This window comes from Rhineura floridana, chromosome 9, assembly GCF_030035675.1.
Source record: "Rhineura floridana isolate rRhiFlo1 chromosome 9, rRhiFlo1.hap2, whole genome shotgun sequence".
Classification (NCBI taxonomy): Eukaryota; Metazoa; Chordata; class Lepidosauria; order Squamata; family Rhineuridae; genus Rhineura; species Rhineura floridana.
This window is the reverse complement of record NC_084488.1, coordinates 29,759,859-29,785,291: the sequence shown is the minus strand read 5'-3', so window position 1 is coordinate 29,785,291 and position 25,433 is coordinate 29,759,859. Positions and strand designations below refer to the sequence as shown.

General features: G+C 40.7%; 1 protein-coding gene across 8 annotated transcripts in view; it reads left to right on the top strand.

The window, feature by feature from the left end:
• Positions 1-25,433, top strand: part of FRYL (FRY like transcription coactivator) — a 332,614-nt gene that overhangs the window by 122,047 nt on the left and 185,134 nt on the right. For all 8 annotated transcript variants that reach the window (XM_061583298.1, XM_061583296.1, XM_061583297.1 and 5 more), the window contains 5 exons: positions 3,931-4,011; positions 4,974-5,142; positions 7,799-7,891; positions 10,520-10,618; positions 10,937-11,038. In XM_061583298.1, coding sequence (XP_061439282.1) covers positions 3,931-4,011; positions 4,974-5,142; positions 7,799-7,891; positions 10,520-10,618; positions 10,937-11,038 — 544 coding nt within the window. The remainder of the gene's footprint in view (positions 1-3,930; positions 4,012-4,973; positions 5,143-7,798; positions 7,892-10,519; positions 10,619-10,936; positions 11,039-25,433) is intronic.

Sequence of the window (25,433 nt, the reverse complement as noted above, 5' to 3'; positions counted from 1 at the left end):
ACAAGGACCCTGGATTACCTGGGAGTAGGGAGCACTATTCCAAATAGGGAGAGAAAAGAGAGGAGGGAAACCGAGCATCCTGGACTCCCAAATTAGGGGGGAGGGCTCAGACTCCTGGGTTCCCCGAGATAGTGTAGTATAGGCTAACTCAGGGCAAATTGGGTCTTAGGGAGCCTGGAGTCCCAGATCCTGAGGGCAGAGCAGAGTTAATTCATCTGATACCTGAGTGTCGGTCCCTCCCCTTCTGAAACTGGTTGGACCGCTTTCGTGGGTCTCTCCCCTGGGCCACTCCTTCTTTCCTCTCTGGACCTGGGTAGGCCATTTACCTTTCCTGCTGTCCTTTTCCTGCCTTCCTTCTTTTCTCTTAATGCCCCTGGACTGGGTTTTGCCTTTAAGGTCATCATACTAGTCTCCTCGAATTGCCCCTTCTTGGTAGTCGCCTCTGACCTGTTTTTTTAGGCCATCCAAAACCTTTTGTGCAGTGCGCACCTATCCTGAAGCTCTCGGCGTTTCTCCCTCCTCTTCCCTCTCCCTCTGTTCAAAGAAGGACCAGGAAGCCGAGTGATCCCCTCGACGGGCCCCTCTGATCCCATGATGGGCTCCTCGGGACTGGGCCGCTGCCGGCTGGCCTTGGCCTTTGCGGTGTTCATGGACGCTGCTGGGACTGGGGCGCTGCTGATGGGCATTTTTGCCAGGCTGCGGCTCCGGGGCCGAGATTTTGGGGACCTTCTGATATACTCCGGAGGTAGGTAGGCTGTCCCAATAGTCCCTGGCCAATTCCTAGTATGGTCCATGAGTAGGGTTGCCATATTGCCCGGATAGCTGGGTTTTACCCGGATTCTATGCATGCCACCCGGTGCCCGGCTACCTCTTACGTGGCCCGGATTCTCAGCTTTAATTAAAAAAAAAAAAAGTTTCTAGGTGGTCCGGTTCTCGAGATATACATAAAAACGTCAGCCACCCCCCTCAACTGTTAAATCTTTCTTTAAACAGTACTGTTACCCCCAGTTTGCTTCCACTTCTTTTGGGTACGGTAAGACTGGGTGAATTGTGCATGCACAATTGGACCCTTGGATGATAAGGGAGTCAAAGGTGTACTAAAGAACGATAAGGAGATTGCAGAGAAGCTAAATGAATTCTTTGCATCTGTCTTCACAGTGGAAGATATAGGGCAGATCCCTGAACCTGAACTAACATTTGCAGGAAGGGATTCTGAGGAACTGAGACGAATAGTGGTAACGAGAGAGGAAGTTCTAAGCTTAATGGACAATATAAAAACTGACAAATCACTGGGCCCGGATGGCATCCACCCGAGAGTTCTCAAAGAACTCAAAGGTGAAATTGCTGATCTGCTAACTAAAATATGTAACTTGTCCCTTGGGTCCTCCTCCGTGCCTGAGGACTGGAAAGTGGCAAATGTAACGCCAATCTTCAAAAAGGGATCCAGAGGGGATCCTGGAAATTACAGGCCAGTTAGCTTAACTTCTGTCCCTGGAAAACTGGTAGAAAGTATTATTAAAGCTAGATTAACTAAGCACATAGAAGAACAAGCCTTGCTGAAGCAGAGCCAGCATGGCTTCTGCAAGGGAAAGTCCTGTCTCAGTAACCTATTAGAATTCTTTGAGAGTGTCAACAAGCATATAGATAGAGGTGATCCAGTGGACATAGTGTACTTAGACTTTCAAAAAGCGTTTGACAAGGTACCTCACCAAAGGCTTCTGAGGAAGCTTAGCAGTCATGGAATAAGAGGAGAGGTCCTCTTGTGGATAAGGAATTGGTTAAGAAGCAGAAAGCAGAGAGTAGGAATAAACGGACAGTTCTCCCAATGGAGGGCTGTAGAAAGTGGAGTCCCTCAAGGATCGGTATTGGGACCTGTACTTTTCAACTTGTTCATTAATGACCTAGAATTAGGAGTGAGCAGTGAAGTGGCCAAGTTTGCTGACGACACTAAATTGTTCAGGGTTGTTAAAACAAAAAGGGATTGCGAAGAGCTCCAAAAAGACCTCTCCAAACTGAGTGAATGGGCGGAAAAATGGCAAATGCAATTCAATATAAACAAGTGTAAAATTATGCATATTGGAGCAAAAAATCTTAATTTCACATATACGCTCATGGGGTCTGAACTGGCGGTGACCGACCAGGAGAGAGACCTCGGGGTTGTAGTGGACAGCACGATGAAAATGTCGACCCAGTGTGCGGCAGCTGTGAGAAAGGCAAATTCCATGCTAGGGATAATTAGGAAAGGTATTGAAAATAAAACAGCCGATATCATAATGCCGTTGTATAAATCTATGGTGCGGCCGCATTTGGAATACTGTGTACAGTTCTGGTCGCCTCATCTCAAAAAGGATATTATAGAGTTGGAAAAGGTTCAGAAGAGGGCAACCAGAATGATCAAGGGGATGGAGCGACTTCCTTACGAGGAAAGGTTGCAGCATTTGGGGCTTTTTAGTTTAGAGAAAAGGCGGGTCAGAGGAGACATGATAGAAGTGTATAAAATTATGCATGGCATTGAGAAAGTGGATAGAGAAAAGTTCTTCTCCCTCTCTCATAATACTCATAATACTAGAACTCGTGGACATTCAAAGAAGCTGAATGTTGGAAGATTCAGGACAGACAAAAGGAAGTACTTCTTTACTCAGCGCATAGTTAAACTATGGAATTTGCTCCCACAAGATGCAGTAATGGCCACCAGCTTGGATGGCTTTAAAAGAAGATTAGACAAATTCATGGAGGACAGGACTATCAATGGCTACTAGCCGTGATGGCTGTGCTGTGCCACCCTAGTCAGAGGCAGCATGCTTCTGAAAACCAGTTGCCGGAAGCCTCAGGAGGGGAGAGTGTTCTTGCACTCGGGTCCTGCTTGCGGGCTTCCCCCAGGCACCTGGTTGGCCACTGTGAGAACAGGATGCTGGACTAGATGGGCCACTGGCCTGATCCAGCAGGCTCTTCTTATGTTCTTATGTTCTTATGTTTAACTGTCTATTATCTCTGGCTGTTTCGTGTATCACCATGAAAATTGGTAAGTTTGTTAAGCAAGCGTTTCTGAGTTCAGGACTATAGGTTTTTAAGGTTTTATTTTGAAATGAGCTTATGGGAAGCATCAGAATGGCATGGGGGTTATTTTCAATTTAACATTGTGGAATGTGAAAAATCCCCGCTGGCTATAGAATACAGCCACTCTCATGGCTGTATAATATATATCCCTTATGAGAGCCAGTGTGGTGTAGTGGTTAAGGAGCTGGACTATGACCTGGGAGACCAGGGTTCAAATCCCCACACAGCCGTGAAGCTCACTGGGTGACCTTGGGCCAGTCACTGCCTCTCAGCCTCAGAGGAAGGCAATGGTAAACCCCCTCTGAATACCGCTTATCATGAAAACCCTATTCATAGGGTCACCATAAGTCGGAATCTACTTGAAGGCAGCCCATATCCCTTATACACCCAGTCAACTATTATGCTGTGCAGGTGAGGGCCTCCTGCGGATACCATTTTACCAGGAGGTCCGTTCCGCACAACATAGGAAGCAGACCCTTAGCACCTACCCTTTGGAATACTCTCCACTTAAATATTAGACAGGTGCCATCTCTGTTATCTTCTTGGCACCTACTGAAGACCTTCCTCTTTCAACAAGCCTTTTAAGTAGAAACATTATCCCAGTCTGTGTCTGTGTTGGAATTTGTTTTTTAAGTTGTTTTTAAAGCTTTTTTAAAATGTTTTTAAAGATGCTTTGTTATATACTTTAATGTCTGTTTTTATGATGTTTTGAGTGCTTTTAGTGCTTTTGTTTGCCACCCTGGGCTCCTGCTGGGAGGAAGAGTGGGATATAAATAAATAAATAAAATGTTTGTGCCCAGCATGTATCAATTGTTGTTAGTGAGTAATAAGAAATTAGTGGTTTTTATTTTGTACACTTCTTTTTCTTCACAGGTATTCAGGAACCAACACCGGGAACGTTCATGTTATTGCAGATTTATACGCAGAAGTAATAGGGGTTCTTGCTCAATCAAAGTAAGCTGCTCTTTTTACACTATGTTTCCAAGAGTTGGAACTTTCTCCTTTGTGACTCATGTTTTTATATTAATTTGTATGAATAGTGATTGAAGGTAGTATGCATCCTTATCTTAACAATATCATCTAAATATATGTCATCTTCCAGTGGTTCATTGCTAGATAGATAGATTCCCATAGCAGCATCTCCCTAGCTCCATGTTTTGTAAATTTCAGTGTGTCTGGGTATTCTCTATGGAAGTATTTCCTCCTGCATATCTTGAACGGAAAAATAGTTATGATGAACTGACACCACTAAAGGTACAATCGACTTTGTAGAACTCTTGAACAATGACATTGTCTTGGTTCATAAGTCATTTTAAATTAGTTTAAAAGTACACACTGCTCATCTACAGGGCTCCTGTCCCCCACTACTTACTTCAGCATGCCAGAAGGAAACAGAGCAAAGCCTGACTTGCCATTAAGAGGTGATCTGGCATTGCGCTTTGTTTTTCTCCTAACAAACCAGAGGGGCAAGTCAAATTTTGTTCTTTGCTTACCATTGTAGCTTGTTAGGAGAGAAATGAGCTGCGAGTGCTGGTTTGCCCTTAATGGCAAGCCAATTTCCAGTTTGTTTCCTCCTTGGCACACTAAAAAAAAAGGAGCAGGAGTTGTTGCTAAGCATAGTAGTCTTTTGAGCAGCATATACCAGCACTCTGCTTGTTCACTTCAAACCATAGTTTCATTCAATCTGTGGTTTAATGTGACATGAGAACCAGACAACAGTGTGGATTGGTAGGGAAAGGGCAGCTGTTGAGATGCAGTACAAGGCTCTTTTCCATAATATCTAAATGGTTTATGGCTTTCCATCTTTTTAAAGGCAGAGTATAATACATTTCTTCAACTATTGATAAGAAAATCTATTTGTAATAGAAATCTAAAGAACAATTAATAATCTACATGTTGGCCTTTACATGACCTAGGTTTCAAGCTGTTAGAAAAAAATTTGTCACAGAATTAAAGGAACTGCGACAAAAGGAACAGAGTCCTCATGTGGTGCAAAGTATCATCAGCTTAATTATGGGGATGAAGTTTTTCAGAGTAAAAATGTATCCTGTAGAAGATTTTGAAGCATCATTTCAGTTCATGCAGGTAAAATATATTACTTTATTTTCTTACTTAGGACTCTCAGTATGCATGGCACAGGTCCCTGCCCCAAGGAGCTTACTCTCTGAAATTAGATAAAGGAGAAATTAAAGTGGGGGAGAGAAGTAGATGCATTGTTAAACAAGAAAAGTATATGTAGTTGTTTCTGTTACATGTGCTTAGATTTGGTTATAGGCATAGTAACAGTAAGGCATGTGAATTTGGTTGCTAAGCTGAAGACTTCACAACTGGTAGGTTTTAAGGAGATATTTGAAGAAAGAGGTGGCATCATGTATTCTGGGATGCAATTCCAAGCAGATAGGGCAAGATGGGAGAAAGGGCAGAATTTTAAGGGAGGAGGAGACCTTCAGATGGCTGAAGATGGTAAAACTGAAGGTTATGAGCAGGAATAGATTGCGATGTAAGAGCGGAGAGAGAAGATGGAGCAAGGCCTGCAGGACTTTGATGGTAATAGTGAGGAGCTTGTGCTGCACTGGAAAGTGGACAGGAGGTGTGTTGTGTCAGCTCAAATAGGGATGAGTTTATTACTGAGATATGCTCAAGCCTTTTCCCTATCTGTGCAGCCCCTTTGGTCTTCCCTTCATATGAGCTGCAATAAAAACAGGAAGTCTCTAATTAACCAAAGTTTTCAAGTTTAGACAAAATAGAAAACTAGTGATGATCAGGTTTGGTATAAACTGGGATCTTAAACCAGCTTCAGGCTGTGGTTTGAGATTCTGGCTTGTTCCAAAGCTAGTAACCATAATTTTCCAGTTTGGAGAAAATTAAAAGCTAGTTAATTAGAGATTTCCTGGTCTGATTGTGGCATGTTGCAAAAGAGCTGTGTGTTTAGACAAATGGATCTTGTGCTTAATAAGTCTAGATACGATCATCTGAATGCAGCTGTTGCCATGTATGTTTGCTTAATTGGCAGTGATTTGGTCTTTATGTGAGATTTTAAAAGTTCAAAGAATACCAGGCAATTAAACTCAATACAAACACTTGTAAGACAGGAGTGGACAACCTTTTTTTGTGGGGGGTGGATAGGCAAGGATCACATTCCCTCAAGCGTAGTTGGGCGGGGAGAGGGAGGCCTGCATGTGGGCAGTGGGTAGGGCTAAATCCTGTGGCGGGTGAGGCCAGATTTCTGCCACTCCTTTTCTCTCCCTCTTTTTTCCTACCCAGTGAACCTCCAGGGGAGGGTCAGGTTGTTCTTCCCAGATGTCTGAACAGCACTTGCAGAGGGCTTGTAAATTAGTCTGAGGGCTGGAGGTTGCTCACCCCTGCTTTAATTGTTGTGTCATACTGTATTTTTAGAGAGATTTAAACTGACCAGGAACTGAAAAATATAAAAACTATGTAAATTTTTCTTTTCAATGCAAGTGATCTACAGACTTTTTTTGTTTAGTGTGCATGCATAGCACTTTGCGATATGGAATATTTTATCTCATTTCACATATAAACAAACAACTTTAGGGGGTTGTTTACATATTGCTCATTTTCCACAAAGAATGCAATTTGTGACAAATTTACATACGATGCAAGAGCATCAGAGTCTGAGCAAGAATATTTTCTTAATTGGGGAAAAAATGAAATAGAGGCCCAAATAGAGGGCCTTTTCTGTAGTGGCCCCCGAATTGTGGAACAGCTTACCTGAAGAGATACGCCTGGCGCCTACGGTGCTTTCTTTTAGGCGCCAGGTTAAGACCTGGCTGTACTCCCAGGCTTTTAAATGTTTTTAATGTTAATGTTTATGTCTACGCTTTATTTTAATATTGTTGTTGATATATGTGATTGATTTTATTATAATATTGTATTTTTAATCTGTTTTGTACACCGCCCAGAGAGCTACTAGCTATGGGCGGTCTAAAAATGAAACAAACAAATAAATAAAATAAATAAATAAATACAAAGAAATGTCATGGTAAAGCCCTACTAAAATTCATGGACATAAATTACAGCTTAAGTGAAGCTTGACTACCTTTCTCGTTTCTTTTTGTTTTGATTTTACAAAATTCATAATTCCTTATGAATGGGAATATTAAATGCAGATACTCTAGTTCAGGAATGTGAGTAATAGTGGGTGTTTGTGCTCCTGGTAGCTGCTTCTGAGACAGGTCTGAGATTCAGCTTAATAAGAACATAGGAAACTCCCTTATACTGAGTCAGACTATTGACCCATCTAGCTCAGTATTGTGGCAGTGCCTCCCAAAGTTTTGAACAGGATTCTTTTCCAGTACTACTTAGAAGATGGTAGGGATTGAACTTGGACATTTTGCATGTAAAACATGTGCTCTATTGTGGAGCTATGACCCTTCCTATAAAGCAGTATTGAGGAGCTGCTATTCCTATAGTGGCCATGTCAGAGCCTCACTGGGCTCAGTTGATTGCAGCTAATATATACAAAATGTTGGTGTTGCATAAGCACATTCGTTTTTAAAAGGGCAAAGTTTTGATTTCTCATATTTGAAAATGGGAGGGTCTTCCTAATCATGAATATTGCAGAATAAAGATAGTATGTGTTCCTTGTTTATTCCAGTCCAGATTTTGGCTATTGTAGTTGCCTGTTGTTAGTACATTAGCTACAGCCCATAGACATCAGGTGGTGCTTGTAGTCAGCAGGATGCTTCGCAACAGAAATCTGACAACTGTTTTTTTATAGGAATGTGCACAGTACTTCTTGGAAGTAAAAGATAAAGACATAAAGCACTCACTGGCTGGTTTATTTGTAGAAATTCTCATTCCTGTTGCTGCTGTAAGTAATTTCAGTCTTCTGCAAAAGAAGTGTGTGTATCCTCTTCCCCAATTGACTATGTTGCTTAGACAAAGAGCTGATTGGTGCATAATACAAGCCAAAACATGGCTTAGCATAAATGCATGAGTGCTCCTAGAAAGGAGATTGCAACTGATGTGCTTCTACCCTTGTCCTCCTGCTGTTGCATTGCTGTGAGCTAGCCATGGTGTGGCTTAGTGTGTCATCTGAAACCGAGCTTGTGGTTTGCCTCTGGATAAGCTACAAACTGTAACTCATGGTTTGTCGGAAGCAAGACAAACCAGGAGCCCTTGTTCAGACAACATGCTAAACCAAACCATGTCCATTGTAGCCTTTATCTCCTCTTCAGGAGCCTTCATGTTAATGCATTCATGCTAAGCCATAATTTGACTTAGTGTTACACATAAACCAACTCTGTTCCCTTCGATATATTTGTGCTTTTTATGACTGTGTTCAGGGCTACTTTTTGGCATTGTTAACTATCAGGTTTACGTTTAAAACATGATGGGAATTGAACCAATATTTGTTGCTTCAGTTGTCTCAAATCATGCGATAAACCTGAAGAAGACCAAAGTATTGCCTTCTTCACAATTTTGATAAAAAGAATTTTTTTTGGCTTTTTTTAAAAAATAAAGAAATGCTATTTTGCAAAGATGGCTTTTCTTTCATTCAGGATCATCAAAAAGGAGAGGGGAAGTTATTTTCCCTCTTTTTTGATGATCCTGAATGAAAGCAAAACTATCTGCAAAATTATGTGTGTGTGTGTTTAAAAAACCTTACTGTCTATTGCAGTATTATGTAAAATAGAACTCTGTTCATTCAGGATTCAGCATGTTGATATATGTAAATTTCAATTGATGTCTTGGTTAAAAACAAGATAGTTAACCAACTAAAAATTATTTACTTAATAGTCTTATTATAAATGCAGTGGCCTCTTTAGAGATTACTTACTGGAGACAAACTTCAAGCCAGTAAGTGTCTTGGGCATATGTGAAGCCAACACTATGAGGAGAAAGTAGTATCTGATCCAAACTGTAGTGTATATCACCTTGATAGCAATAATAAGACCCTTCATTATTTCTACCTGTCAGGGATGTCGGGGGATAATGTAGTTAAATAAATGTTGTACAGTTTGGATAAGAACTCTTCACCTCCCTCCTTTCCATCTTGATTAGTGGGTTGGAGTGGAGCATGCAAGAGCCTGAAATTCAGACTCGCTTTTCTCCCTTGATAGAGTTGTATTATTTTTCATCCTAAATACCTGTAGATGTTTATTGTTTGACTAACCATAGTGCTGTATGATTAACTGCACATTAATTTCATATGAGCAGCCAGGCTTAAATGCTTATTTCTGAGGGTCTTCTACCATGTTGTGATTATTAAATAATTCTACAATTAGTATAGCAGTTGTTCATGTTTCATAAAATAGTGGAAGCCTAAACTTCTTGACTTCATTACGCTCTAACTTAATTGCAAGAAGTCTAGTGAGTTTCTAATGGGTTGCCCATCACTGCAGTAACTACTGCCCTTGCTTTCTTTTTTTTTTACAATAATTTTTATTCAAATTTTCATAAAACATAGAAAACAAAATCATAAAACATTCAAAGACAAAAAACAAAACAAAACAAAAATGATTAAACAAAAAAAAATAAAATGTTGACTTCCCATTTGTCACATATCAAATCAGTTATAGGTCTACAATATATAACAATCCTGTCTCTTAAATCATATTATAAAATCACTTTCCTCCAGTAGTTATCTTAATTAATCATCAAATCTCATAAACATTACTTTATTCTTTCCACAAAAAGTCAAAGAGAGGTTTCAATTCTTTAAGAAATATATCTATCAATTTTTCTCCAAATAAACATGTCAATTAATCCATCTCGTTAATAATTATAATAATCTTATTGTCATAACCATAGTCCAAATAAACATTTCGATTAATCCATCTCATCAGAATCTGTTAGGTCCAATAATTTCAATAGCCATTATTCCATTATCCCTATTAGTTCCATCTTCCATCTTCAATAGTCCTGTTAAGTCCAGTAATTTCAGTGTCCAATCTTCCATTATCAGTATTCCATAATAATCTTGCTGTTGTAGCCATAGTCATATAATAAGAGTCTGATGGGAATTTCCTCTATCCCAAATATTTTCTTGCCATCCATTCTGAATAAGTTGCTGAAATACTGTTGTAAAGTCATATCTGTGTTCTTCTTTTTTACAAAATGCACTGGCTCATTTCTTAAGAGTTTTTCCATTGTCACATGGCTGCAGTTAATTCCATAGATTTTCTCTATATCAAGCTCCATCACATCATTCCAGTCCAGAAGATTATCCAAGCCATTGATAACTTTATCTCTAATATCTTCATTAATTTCTTCAGAGATAACGTTAAATTCCAAACAGTAGATTTTATTTCTAAAATCCATAAACTCCAGATCTTTTTCCAATTCCACATTTGTTCCAATCTCCAGGGCTTGTATCTTCCCTTTATTTTTTCTTTTCTCATCTCTGATCTCATTCTCCTCTCTCACAACCATGTTGTGATTTTCATTGTCTTCGTCTCCTTTTTAAGAGAGGTTTTTTTCTTTATTTTGATACTAGGCTGTTAAAAATGAAGTGAACGTGCCGTGTCTGAAGAACTTTGTGGAGATGCTTTACCAGACTACCTTTGAGCTGAGCTCAAGAAAGAAGCATTCATTGGTATTTAAAAAAAACATTTAAGTTTAATATTTGTCCAGAACAAAATTTGTGCATGCAATTTAGCAAAGTAGTTAGTCACATAGATGTCAGGGATGGCCAGGGTCTCACAGGCTGAATGACTGAGAAATAAACCAGCAAGCTGTAGTCTGATTAACTGATAGGTTTTTTAACTGAAGTTTGCCTTAGTCCATTCCCTCTTCTCCCTTAAATAAAAGAATTTTTTATACTGCAGAACTAAGTAACTTTATATTAAAATCTTTCAATTTGTCTTTTATATAATTCCAAAAGATCAATATGACAAATTATTTTCCTCCTCAGGCTTTGTATCCATTGATCACCTGTTTGTTGTGTGTCAGCCAGAAGCAGTTTTTTTTAAATAATTGGCATATCTTCCTGCAGAACTGTTTGTCCCATTTAAAGGTAAGGACATTTATCTTAACACTTATGAATAATATATACCAAATGAATTAGTTGTCAGATTCATTAAACAAACTTTTAAAATTGTGTAACAATTTAGAAATCTGTATATGGAAAAAATAATAAAATGTATTAATTGAAGCAGATCTGGAAAAAAGGGTTATTGTGAATCAGCCTGTGAAATAACCTTTGAATATATATATTATACCTATAGAGGTTAGGCTGTTTTCAAATCTGAGTGTAAAACTGATGTGTGTCTCTGATCTCATTCTATATTTACAGGAGTTGGTTCCACCCCATGGTAATGCTTGTAATTTAGGAATATAAAAACGATGAGCAGAATCTAAATTTCTGCTAGTGGAATACCACTCATGAGTTCCTAGGAACTTTTCAAATCCCACTTCCATTGGCAGCCTTCTGACCTTATGCCCGAAATCAGGCGCCTCCTTATTTGTACTAAATGTTCAAATCTATATATTTAGATAATGTCAGTCCTGATTCCTTATTATTTCATTTCCCATTTTAACTGTAATTTTAACTTCCTTACAGCCCAAATTTATCAATATTGCATATATTCTTGATATAATACCTTTACCTACCAGTTCATTATATAACAGAAATTCAAAATCTGTCAAACTTCTCCTAATCTCATGCCTTTGAATCATAAACACTATGGGTTGTATCCAACTAAGACATTCTTGGAGTTTACCCATTGAAATCAATAGTGCTGACTAACTTCCAGTGGATCTACCCCGAGTATAGCTTTGTTGGATGCAACTCCATATTGTTAATTTGTAAATATTGAAATTAAATATAAATTCCTGAAATTTATAATGTCAAAAATTTCATTCTTTAATACATCACAGTCTTGAGTTACATTATTTTTATTGCACCCAGTTAAATCACTTATTCTCCTAGCTGCCATAAAATTAGCATAAAACTGAGAAGATAATGGAGAAATTGCTGGGGTAAAGATCCTGTTATTTAGACCAAATTTTAACAATACCTGATCTTTGTCTTGCCTGTCTTCTATTGTCCCGAAATCCAGTATTTTCAAGATAATGTACTACTTGCTCTACTTCATATATTTTCCTTCTATTATTTTTCCTACCAATGCACTATGGCTACTAAAGTGGCTGCATAAGAAAATTATGTTGGGATTTGCAATTTATCCCTTTATCATATTTCTGCATGATATTAAGGTTAATTCTAATATGATTATAGTGTTTAAACAATGTGTGGATCTTATTGAATCACTTCTGTGAAATAGGAAGCCAGGAAGATGAAAACTATTGTGGGAGGATTTTCATTTTAATTATTGAAATTGTAACCAAACCAAAAAACTATATTTATTCCAGTGTTCCAAAATTTTCTGTCCCTTTAATTTGATTATCCATTTATGTTGCAAATAACTAGGATCTCAATACATTAAATATTAAAAATTCCCCCATGCTCCAAGCCAGCTTAAATTGCTCAGAGAATAAACCATGAATAAACAATTTACCATGCCCACAATCAGGGGCTTTCTTGAGCATCCCATAAGGAAATATCACCCTGTGTATGCATCAAAGCACTTTATGCTCGCCCATCTAGGACAGCAAGGGAGGGAATCCTGTCTATGGGAAGAAATATACTAGCATCAGAGACCAGAATGGTTGTGCACAGTATGGATCTTCCAACATAATCCTGTCTCCCCACACAGTTTCTATATTATTGTGTTATAAAGAGTGGTGTGAGTAGAGTCTTACAGGAAGCAGCAAATATGTAATTCCCATAACACAAGAATATGGTCCAAAGACTTGCTTATGGTTATATTTAGCCACAGCTAACCACTAGAAGGTACGTAAGTGCTTAACTGGGTGCATAGATTTTCACTGATATACAAATGCATCTATTCCTTTGATAAGATTGATTTAATAACAATTTTATGTTATATACTGGCAAAATATTTAATAAATTTCTGCTGCTGATGTATTGGTGTTAATGGTTGGATTCTTGTAGTTCATCTTGTTGCTAATGTTCCTCATGGTTATCTTTATGAAAATTTAAGAATTATGCCTACGGTTTAAACTGTGTAAGCAATAGTGAAAACACAACAATCCAGCAGCTGGGTGTTTTATTGTAAGACCATTCTCTCTCTCTCCTCCCACCGTCCTAATATTTTATACTATGAATGTTTTGTATGTTTCTTTAACACATTTGCAGTTCTTTTGCAATGCCTATTTTTTATTTGTTTGTGTCTACTTGCTTTGGAGATTTCCCTTCTATAGAGGGCATGCTGTTATCTCTCAGTTCTCTTATTTAGAAATCTCCTGTTACTGACAGTAGTTGCATAAAACTTATGTTGTCAGGAACTTTAATTAGTCATCATAAAGCATGTGTATGATATTTTAACATAGTTTTGTTTACCCTTAACAACATAACCTTTTACTATGAGGCTCTGTTCAGTAGAAATGTTATATACCAGTTACAGTACTATCTGTATATTTAGATTTCATCTCAGAAAAACTTTCAGACTAGAATTGACAGCTGTGTTCATGCTGTATAAGAAAAGTTACTGAGACTTAAAAAAATGAAATGTAGAGAATTACTGCTGTCCAAACTAGCTAATAAAAGTGTAGACAAAATTCAGGATTAAATTGTGCCCATTTTAAATGTGCTAATTGTTCTTAAACAATATTGAATTCTAAGCTATCAATCTTCAGTATGAAATAGAGTAATAGAAGATAATTTACGGTGTACATTTCTGGTTTCCTCACCTCAACAAGGATATTGCAGAGCTGAAAAAGGTTCCGAAAAAGGCAACCAAAATGATCAAGGGGATTGAGCAGCTCCCCTAGGAGGAAAGATTACTTCTTAGTTTAGAGGAAAGGCAAGTAAGTGGAGAGATAATAGAGGTGTATAAAATTATACATAGAATGGAGAAAGTGAAGAAAGTTTTTCTTCCTCTCTCATAACACTAGAAGTTAGGGACATCCAGTGAAGCTGAATGTGGAAGATTCAAAACACACAAATGAAAGTACAACTTCACATAGTGCATAGTTAAGCTATAGAATTCACTCCCAGAAGTAGCAGTGATGGCCACCAACTTGGATGCTTTAAAAGAGGATTAGACAATATTCATGGAGGATAAGGCTATTAGTAGCTACTCATCATGATGGCTATGTTCTCCCTCCGCTGTTGGAGGCAGTATGTTTCTGAATGCCAGTTGCTGGGAATCACAGTGGGGAGAGCGCTCTTGCACTCCAGTCCTTCTTGTGGGCTTCCCATAGGCATCTGGTTGGCCACTGTGAAAACAGAATGCTGAACTAGATGATGATGATGATGATGATGATGATGATGATGATGATGATGATGATGATTGAATTTATATCTTGCCCTTCCTCCTGAAGTAGCCCAGGGTGGCAAACATATTAACAAAACAATTTAACAACAAGAAGAAATGCATTCAAAAAAACTTAAGAACATTCTAAAACACAGTTACAGTTAAAAACATCTTTTCATCCACTGACCTTCAGGTTGCCAGGGACAGTTGCTTTTGGCCATCAAATGCTTGTGTAAACAGGAATATTTTCAAATTCCTCCTGAAAGTCAATAGTGATGGAGACAGATGCACTTCACTGGGGACAGCATTCCACAAATGGGGAGTGACCACTGAGAAAAGGCTCTGATATGGTCAATGCCAACTGAGTGGCCCCCAGTGGTGGCACCATCAACAAGGCCTTGCCTACTGATTGTAGGGTATGAGATAATTGACATTGGGGAAGGCACTCTTTTAGATACTTGGGTCGCAAGCAATTTAGGTCTTTATATGCTGATACACCTTGAATTGGGCCTGGTAGCTCACTAGCAGCCAGTGCAGTGCTTTCAGGACCAGTGACACATGCCCACTTACCAGCCGAGCAGCCACATTCTACACTAGCTGCAGCACATTCTACACTAGCTGCAGCCCCGCATGCAGCACATTACAGTAGAGGCTAGGCTATCCTGGTCCAGGAATTGCCATAGTAAGCAAATCAGCCTCAGCTGGGCATAGGCATTCCTAGCCACAGAAGCCACTTGGGATTCCAGTGACAAGTTGGAATCCAGGAGTACTCCCAGACTGTGAACCTGTTCCTTCAGGAGGAGTACAATCCTTCCCAGAATGAGCTGTACACCTAATTCCCAGAAACAGGATACACACCCATCAATAGCATTTCTGTCTTAACAGGAATCAGTCTCAGTTTTTGCCCCCCATCCAGCCCATGTCCACAGCTTATCCTGTTCAGATGGAATAGAGAGTTAGAGCTGTGTGTCATCAGCATACAGATGACACCATGCTCCAAATCCCCAGAAGACAGTTCCCAACAATTTCATATAGATGTTAAATAGCATAGAAGAAAGAATGGACCCTTGTGGGACCCCACAGCCCAAGAGCCATGGAGCCGAACAACAATCTCCTAGTACTACTTTCTCCTAGCGGCCCTGCATGTAGGAGCAAAACCACTGCAATACAGTACCTCCAACTCCCACTTCCTTCAGTTGCTCCAGAAAGACACAATGGTCAATTGTGTCGAAAGCCGTGGAGAGATCAAAGGGAACCAACAGGGTCTCACTGCCCCTGTCTCTGTCCTGATAAGTGTAGTGAATCTGTGCCACCAAGACTGTTCCTGTGCCGGAACCAGGCTGGAAACCAGACTGGAATAGATGTAGATAGATGCCTGCAGCTGGCCACTGCCGTCTTGATCACCTTGCCCAGGAAGAGAATATTAGAGATTGGACAATAGTTTTCTAAAACCTGTAGATTGAGGAAGGGCCACTTCAAGAGGGGTTGTACCACCACCTCTTTCAAAGTAGTGGGCATAACTCCCTTCTGTAGTGAGGCATTGACCACTCCCTGGACCCATCCAGTCAATCCCCTCCTACTAAATTTTATTTTTTTAATAATATTTTTATTGAGTTTTTTTAAATAACACAAACAAAATACAAAACAGTCACCAGTTACAAAGGCCTTTAGTAAATTGTAAGCAAGCAGCATTTTCTCGATTATGAAAAGTATCCTCTCCACATGGCAATATGAATCTTTGAGGGATTATACAGAGGTCTGAACTTATTAATAAAACTCATGAATGGGAACCATACCACATCAAATTTATCACTTTTTGCCAACCCATAAACCACTCTTCCATGGTATGTCAAATGTTCAGATACCCATGCCCACCAGCCATCCTTAGATGGACCATTCTCAGCTTTTCATTTACTAGTGATTTCCATCCGAGCCGCTGTCATCAACAAAAATACCTGTCATGCTTGAACACCCTGAAGTCGGGCATCAACAAGGAACTGTGCTTTTGTTTAGTAGCTTTAATAGGAGGTTTCATTTCAGAGAGCATCATGAATCAGCTTACACATTACATAGAATTCAGCATCACTACTAGGAGAGACTAGACACAACTGTACTGTGCTAAGACATTGCAGCAACTAAACCCCCCACTCATCTGGCTTAAGTAAGGATGGGCAGGCACCCTGCTTGCATGAACTAAGTATCACTGTAGAGAATGCATGTGCACCTGAGTGCTTCTCCTCAAAGGGGCCATTGGGGCACACTGATCTTGTCGGTGCAACCACCTCTGTGTACAAGGTGAAGGCGGCTGCTCTGCATCAGCAGGTCCCTCCCTGTTGGAGGGAGGCTGCTCTGGGACAGTAGCAAAGCAGGTGTGGGAAGAGGAGGATTGTTGGGTGGAGTGGCAACTGCCTGACTGGATTGAGCCTCCTCGTGGATAACCAGATCTGTAGGGGTGGAGTTGTCACTGTCCATAGCAAGAGAGTTTTCAGAGTCTTGTGCGCCAGTCAGCCCAACATTGAAACTGTCATCCCATTCAAACTCCTCCTCCTCCTCTGCAGTCTCGCCACTCCATCCCCGTTCTGCCAGGCTCATGACAATACCAATTCCTTATAATGGACTGATGGGTTAGGGTCACTTTCCAGTGAAAATAACGTTTGAAAGGAGTCTGGTTGCAAGTTTTGGGATATGATATCCAATATGAAGCTGAACACCCAATTCCAGAAAGAATTTAGTTTTGAACATGTGGAACCACATTCTGCGCTCCCCACAACCTCACCAGAACTGCAGAGATAGTGTGGGTAGCATTTGCAATAGTTTAACAGGGGTCCAATGGCATTTCAGTAAGCCTTTCAGCGTGGCTTCATGTATTCTCGGCAAAATTGTTTAAAGAGGAAGGTGAGACCATACTTGTTCCCAGGAAACATCTTCTATGGCAACCCCCAAATCCCCTTCCCACAACACCTTCAAACCTAGTGAACCACCTATAGATAAATCAGTCAGAATTCTGTATATGTGAGCTGCTGCTTCCTTTACATGGCAATCAGAAGTGAGGCAGATGTGCTCATATGATATCACTGAGCACGTGGAGGTCCCTTGCCTTGCCACCTTCCTCACAAAGGACTGGACTTGAGCAATTTGGAACCAGCTAATATTTCAACCATGTAATTTAAGTCGGTGTGAAGCATCCAAAATAGGGAGGCCTCAGTCAAACAGGCCTCTAATGGGATAGATACCTTTCTCCTCCCACTCTTTAAATTGCTTTAGTTTATCTGTGTAATAGAAGTTGTTATGGTTCAAGAATGGGAGGAGTGGAGATTCCCCTTGAGACAATAGGTTGTGCCACCTTTTCCAGATCCTCATAGTGGTTCTGGTAAATGGGTTAGAAATAGAGCGCACCACTGCCCAGGTCAGTTTGGTAAACAGTAACACTTGTAGAGGAGTGGTTGCTGTCCATAATTCCATTTGCACCCATGGGATTTCTGTTGAGCCTCTAACAATGTGAATAAATTGTTTTAACTGGAATGCATCAAAATAATATTGCAAATTAGGAACTCCCAGTTCCCCCCTTATTTTAGATCGGTAGAGCATGGAGGTGCTTACCTGGCTGCGTTTACCCCATGAATAAAATCATTTAGGAGACATTGCCAGTGAGTGAGCGATTTGTCAGGGATATAAAGAGGGAGAGTTTGGAAGAGGAAGAGAAACTTGGGCAACAGTGTTGTCTTCACTGTAAGCTAACCAGCTTAAATTAAGATGCTTCCATTTTTGGAGCTCCCTTCGCATCGAGCTGTGAAGATGGCTGAAGTTTCTCTTCCACATCTTACCTTCATCTCGGGTTATTATAATTCCAACATAGTGAAATCTCCCATAGCAAGGAGAGAAACCAGATGACTTGAGAAGCCAATCCCTATTTGCATCGGTTAAGCTAAATGGGAGGACCGTTGACTGGGTGCAATTAATTTCTAGACCAGCCAATGCATAGAATCTTTGTAACACTTCCCATAGTGGTTCCAATGCTGCAATATGATTGCTTAACATCAGGAGTACATCAGCAGCAAAAAGATTTATTTTTTGTTCACTCCCCCCTACCATCATCCCTGCAATCAAAGTCTGGGCCCTAATGTCTTGAGCCAGCACCTTGATCACCAAGGCAAATAGCAGGGGTGATAGTGAGCACCCCTGTCGAGTGCCTTATTAATCATAATGCAGGAAGGGGAACAACTCTCAACACTCAACATGGCTACAGAGGATAAGTATAGCTGGTCCATGAGGTGAAGAAAACCATGTTGAAAACCCAACCTTACCAGGAGACTATTTAGAAACCCCCATTCAATTTGGTCAACTGTTTTGAAGGTGTCCAGTGGGAACAGTGCCATCAGAGCACCCGTTGCCTGCACCTCATGGACTGCATTGAGCACTTTGCCTATAGCATCAGCAGGTTTGCTCCCTGGGATGAATCCCGTCTGGTTATGTGCCTTATGCCTTGCAGTGATTACGTTACGCCTTTGAACCATGACCCCCAATAACAATTTCACATCTATATCAATCAGTGCTGTTGGGCAGTAAGACACAACTAGTATTGGGTCTTTACCTAGTTTGGGAATAATGACAAACTGTGACTCTCACCATGTGATTGGAATCACCCCTCCCCCTAGTACATTGATAAATAACTTGGTCAGCCATGGGGAAAATTCAGTCTTAAATTTGCGATACAACTTGGCTGTGAATCCGTCGGGGCCTGGGCTTTCCTGCATTTAAGCCTTTCAATAGCATCATTTACTTCCTGCACTATAATAGGACTATCAATGAAGTTCCTATGATCCTTGGACAGAGCATGCAGCCGAACATCAGCTAGATATTCATTAATATGTTTCTTATTTGGGTTGTCCAATGAATATAATTCCAATGAATTTTTCAAACTGCTTACAAATGCCGCACAAGTCATGACACACAGTCCCAGTTTCTGAGAGAATACTTGAAATAAAATTTCATGTCCTTCTTCGCTTAATAGTGTTGAATAGAAGGTGGGAGGACTTATTCCCAGACTCATAGTATCAACCGTTAATGTAGGCTAGGGTTGCATGGATTTCCCCTATTTCATGTTTGGTTAGTTCCATGCATGCACTCTCTAATGAACGGTAAGCTCTGGAGGATCCTGTTAACTTGTATTGTTTGTCGAAGTGTTCAATCTCCGCCAAACAGTTTTGTTTCTTTTCTCCTCTCCTTCTACAGGACTCACTGATACAGTGGCCCCAAAGAAGTCCTTTCTTGGCATCCAACAATGTATGGGTCTCTGTGCTGGGGATGTTGTTGTCTGTAGTCTTCTGAAGATGCTTCTGGGCCACTGCATCAGCGAGTAAGCCAGCATCAAATCTCCAGTTTGAAGAACAGGGGAAGAGTCCCCTCCTACCAGTTCCAGCATCACTGGAGCATGATCTGAGGCTGTAAACCACCTATGTCAGACAGCTAGATGCTTGGTTTCAATTTGTCTAAGGCTAGGAGGTAGTCAAGCCACAGATGTGATTGAAATTGAGGAGAGAAGAATGTGTAGTGCTGTTCCATGGGGTGTTTTTCTCTCCATGTATCAAATAGTCAGCTATTTCTTGGCCTGGGGCATTTTCCCCACTCCCACTTCTGTCCAATGATTCATTAAGGCAAAGGTTAAAATCCCCTCCAAAAATCACAATGCCTGTTGTGAAATCCTGAAATGTTTTGAACACCTTTTGAAAAAAGGATCTTTGGCTGGAACTGGGAGCGTAGATTGAGCCTACTGTAAATTCCTGACCCCTCACCAAGCCTCCTACCAGCAATATACTGCCACCAGGACCAGCCAGTGTGTTATCAATTTGAAATGGGCAGTTCCGTGCAAGAAGCACTGCAACGCCTCTTGATTTTGACATGCCAGGTGCAAAAATATTCTTCAATCCATGAGCCTTTCAATAGGCGGCACAAGGGCTTCTGTTTTCTTTGATGGGTTTCCTGGAGTAACATGATGTCCAGGTGATGGCATTTCAATTCACCCTCTAGACATGCCCTTTTTGTTGCTGTTCCAAGGCTGTTGATGTTCCAGGAAACCACTTCAAGAGAAGCACCTTCCAGAGTCATGTTGATTTATCATTCGAGTGCATGTCCAGGTCTGACAATAGCTGAAAGAAGTCCTTGCTAAGTTGCTCATTAGTAGATTGCTGTTCTTGTAACTGTTGAGCAACTGATGCCCCAAATCATGTTAGGAATCAAGGGGAAAAGGGCAAAATGGAAACGGACTGCCTTCAAGTCGATCCTGACTTATGGCGACCCTATGAATAGGGTTGTCATGGTAAGCGGTATTCAGAGGTGGTTTTACCATTGCCTTCCTCTGAGGCTGAGAGGCAGTGACTGGCCCAAGGTCACCCAGTGAGCTTCATGGCTGTATGGGGATTCGAACCCTGGTCTCCCAGGTTGTAGTCCAACACCTTAACCACCACACTGGCTCTCTGGTTATCCTATTACTAGTGGCAGCTCACATGGAAATCTCATTTCAATGGAAAATAGTAGATAACCTTTCATCTGAGCGATGGATGGGTAGAGTTCTGAAAAGTTAATGCAACATTATAGAAAAGTACGTGGTATAACAAAAACAGACACATTTGATGATGTGTGGCTCCCATTTACAGCCTGCAGTATCTCAACAAGACCCTACCGGTCCTTTCCCCCCACCCGATATCTCATGTCTCATTATGGCAAGGGTCAATTTTCTGTAATGCCACAGAGGGCTATGCAAACGAGTGAGTGTGAAGTAACTATGATATGTCATTTTGATTGTTTATTAAGATATAGTTGCACGTATAAATGAATTATCTGCTATTGTGCCTGCAGGCAATTGGCCCTTCAAATCATAATACAGGTGAATTAGGTCATCCCTTCTCTCTTCTGAGGGCGCTTTTGAAACGACTGAGTGCCAGCTGTATTACCTTGGTTCTCTATTACTTGATCATTTGGCTCATCCAGCGGTTGAATGCCAAGTGCTTGAAGAATGTGATCCATCTACCAATTGTCACTCACCACATGAACCTTGTCTCTTGAATGCATGATTAACTTAAATGGGAATCCCCATTTATAAGAAAAACCCACCTCTTTCAATACAGCAATATATTGTCACAGAGTTTCAGGACAAATGTCTTGAAAAACCTTGATCTTTGCCTGTCCGTACTTAAATTCCCTAAAGTTGCACAGCTCCTTGAAAATTCCTTCTTTGATTTTATAGCATTCAAACTGAATCACTGTGTTGTGCAGCAATTCAGAAAGGTGGTTTCTCTGGCCTGACACTCGTATGTTAGTTCAAGATCTGTAGTACTCAGTGGAGTCTCTAGACAGAGTTCCCAAAACATCTGAGTAAGAAGGCCACCATGTCACCCCCTCTTCTTTCTCGGGGATCCCTCGTAGATGGAAATTCCTATGGCGGTCCCAATCTGAGAGCTTCTACTGGTTTGACTCCTGGTTGTAAACTCTCATTTTTAGAAGCTTTATCTCTGATTGATTATAAGGCCTAGAGATTTAGTCTCATTAGTTACCTTAGTTAATCCTGCTATATTAGCTGTGACTGATTCAAGTGTAGATTCTAAAGGTTTAAGAGCAGCAGCCCAGTGTGCATGAAGCACACTTGCCTGACTTTCATGACATAATCTTCATTTGCAGTTGAGCAGTCAGAGGCTTTTGTCAATTTCCCACTTTTAGGGGGGCTTTGGAGCTGCCGTGCGCAATCTTGTCAAGGTCGCTATCTTCTGACAGCAGTGTAGGGAGATCAATACATTCCTCACTAGAATCTAGTTTTGGTATGTTTGGGTGGACTTTTCTCGATCCCTGCTGCATTACCTGCAGAAAACTGTCCTCATGGACAGCGTACTCTGTAAACGATTGCCTGTTAAAGCCTTAAACAGTCTCTTGGTTGTCAGAGGAATGGGGCTAAACCACCAATTCTTTTGCTGGATAGCACCCCCCTACTAAATTTTATCAACCATGATGGGCCATTGGCCTGATCCAGCAGGCTCTTCTTATGTTCAATTTACCTGCTTACCTCACCACAGAGAGAAATGAGCAATTTAACTGGTAATTCCAGCTATTCACCATGGTAAATCCTATTTATCCTAATGAGATTAATCATACTATGGTTTGGTTTGGTCGCACATTTCATAATATTACACTTTCTGTTACAGGGTTTAGGGTAATTGGTAACAGGATGGAGCATAAATTAGAGCAGGAATGGGAATTTATTTCTATTGAGGGCTGCATTTTCTCAAAACTAATATGTCGGGCTAGACCATATGATGGGCAGAACCACAGACAAATGAACTAATCCAGAATAAAACCACTTTGCTTCAATTTTCACCATGGCTATCTCTGATCTGAATGCCCAGTCCTATACATGTTTACTTAACAGTGAGCCTCACAGGGGTTTGATAGGAATATTCTCAAATATATACACAGATAATTGGGGGGGGGGAGGGGGAGTGTACCACTGACCAATTCAGCTACTGTTCTGACTTCAGTGTACCGTGTGTATGTATTAATATCACCTATTTGCCTAAGAATGCCATTGTGTTGGAGGCACAGACCTCATCTCCATGAAAACATGGAAGAGGAGGAGGAAACTGGGGATGTGGCCTCCAAACTATGTCTGTATATTTTAACAATACTGAGATCCTTTCCTGTCTTGGGAAAGCAGCAAAGATGAGAGGGACAGTGAGAAAGTAAACGTAGTTTAAAACAACAGGAGAGGTCTGCATAGATTGGGAAAGAGGGAACACTGAGGGTTGTTTTTTTAAAAAAGTTTTAACAAGGAAAAATTGTGGAGATGGAATACAACACAGAAGCTAATGCCAAAAATCTGACATGGGTTCAACAGAGCCTTTCCCAGCTCACTTCTCGCTGTATTCAAACCTCCCCTGTTGTTTAAAACCATCACTTTTTTCTCTCATGTTCCTTCATCCCTGCTTTACTCAAACCTCTCCCATTGTTATAAAGAGATATGTGTGCAACAGGGGCTGCAGAATAGGAGGGGGGAGGCATGGAAATGGGGATAGACTGTGTGCAAGGGGGAGTTGAGAAAGGAGGGGAAAAGAGTAAAGAAAAATGGATGAAGGTGAAAATAGGGAAGGTAAATGGCAAAAAAGGAGGAAGTAAGGGGTATGGGAATGGGGGTGAAGATGAAAACGGGAGTACAAAAGTGGCTGGAGAAAAGTGGTGACTTCATAATTGGGCTGAAGGTTAAAAGGGTGCTTAGTAGTTGCAATGTGGAAGGAAGATGCAGGAGATTGCCACGTGGGTGGCCTGTGTACAAGGGGGAGTTGCAGAAAAGGAGGGGGGGGAGGCATGGCCATAGCAGTGAAGGTGAAAACAGGGATGCAAAGTGGGGTACAGAACAGAACAGAGAAGTGGATTCAGAAATGATATTGGGAAGGAGAAAAGAAGGCTTTGTAATTGTATAGGGTAGGAAGGGAAAGCTCTGGGGAGTTACAATGGTGGGTGTTGGCAAGTGGAGTGAGCGGGGCACAGCCCCTTGTTTATTCATACACATATTGCAGGAGCCTACCAGCAGCTGGAGAAAAGCATACAGAAGGTAAAAACAAAAACACCAACATATTTTTATGAAATAAAATGCTGCCCCTCCCAATTTTCTGAAACTACATAGAAAAGGGGAAAAACATGTTTAAAAATCCAGGAAAAATGAGGACGAAGCAAAAGAAGGCAGGAACTCTAATGATATTTAAGAACGGACCAGTTTCAGGAGGCCCCTTGGGTACGTAAAATGAGGCTGGATGACACAGGTTGCCTACCTGTGTACGGAAGGGTAGACATCTTCAGTTTAAAGATGACTGTCAGTGCAATCTAGTACATGACTGTTTAGAAGTAAACCCCATTAAGTTCATTATTTCCAGGTTAGTGTGTAGAAGCGTGTACGCTGAGTTGTTGAAATGTGCTGGAGAAAGTGTATAGGCTAAAATAAAAAGCAGAACAATAAAGAAATACATTTTTACACAGTAACATGCAAGTCATCTGTTGAATTAGAATTGTAAAAGCTAATCAATGATATTATTATAAAACATCTTAAAATTGAAAAATGTTCTAGACAGGGATCCAAGCAGCTACTTTAGGCAGATCTTGATCTAAAAAACAGAAACAAGAAATCTCTATGATTTGAAATTCTCCACTTTCAAAAATATTTGAAAGTGTGGGCAGTGTGTTTTTTAACTTGTAGACCTAGTTTTGGGGTCTTTGTATCCTAGTTGTAGAAAATCAAACCTTTAAAATGGGTATTAATCAAGTTCAACTTATTTGTAGATCTGATTGCCAGAAGCTGATAGTGAATGCTAGGAGATACAACTGAGAGACAGTATGCTAAATTTGATGAATCATTGGTGTGTCCCTGTCATGCAGATCTGAAATAGTAATGATTACTATTATTTGAAAGTGCCTACATTTTTCAAAATGCTGTATGTATATATTAAAATATAAAACAGTCCCTTCCTGCAGACTATTAATCTAATACAAGGATAGCTAATGTGGTGCCCTCTAGATATTGTGGACTATGACTCCCATTAGTCCCAGATCAAGTATAATGGGAGAAGAATGGGAAGTGAAGAGAAATGCAAGCTTTGGAGCAGCTGCTGTATTGTCCAATTAATGGGGCCAGGTTGGTTTTTCCTTTGCCATGGTGTTCTTCCTGAGAAGCTGCAGGTGCAGCCTTTCAGTGGCCATTCATGTCCTGGATGGTAGCAGAGGCTAGAGTATGTCTTTGCTTCTGCAGTCCCAGGGCAACTGGCTATTGGCCCAGAGTGTCCTTCCTTGAAAGGATGGAGGAAGCAAACTGCTTGCAGCTCCTTCTCTGGCTTAGAGCTGGGTTGGCATGATGCTATTTCTGGGAGGTGGGGAGTTCAGCTTTCCAGTGTCCCTAGATTACCTGACTAGTGTTCCTAGTGACTAGTGTCACTTCACTAGAGTGTGCCTCCCTTCAACTCTGCAGACCCAGCTAACAAGCAGTGATGCAAAAGGGTGGAGCAGAATGGCAGTAGTGTCCTCCTGCTGGCAGAAGTGCTG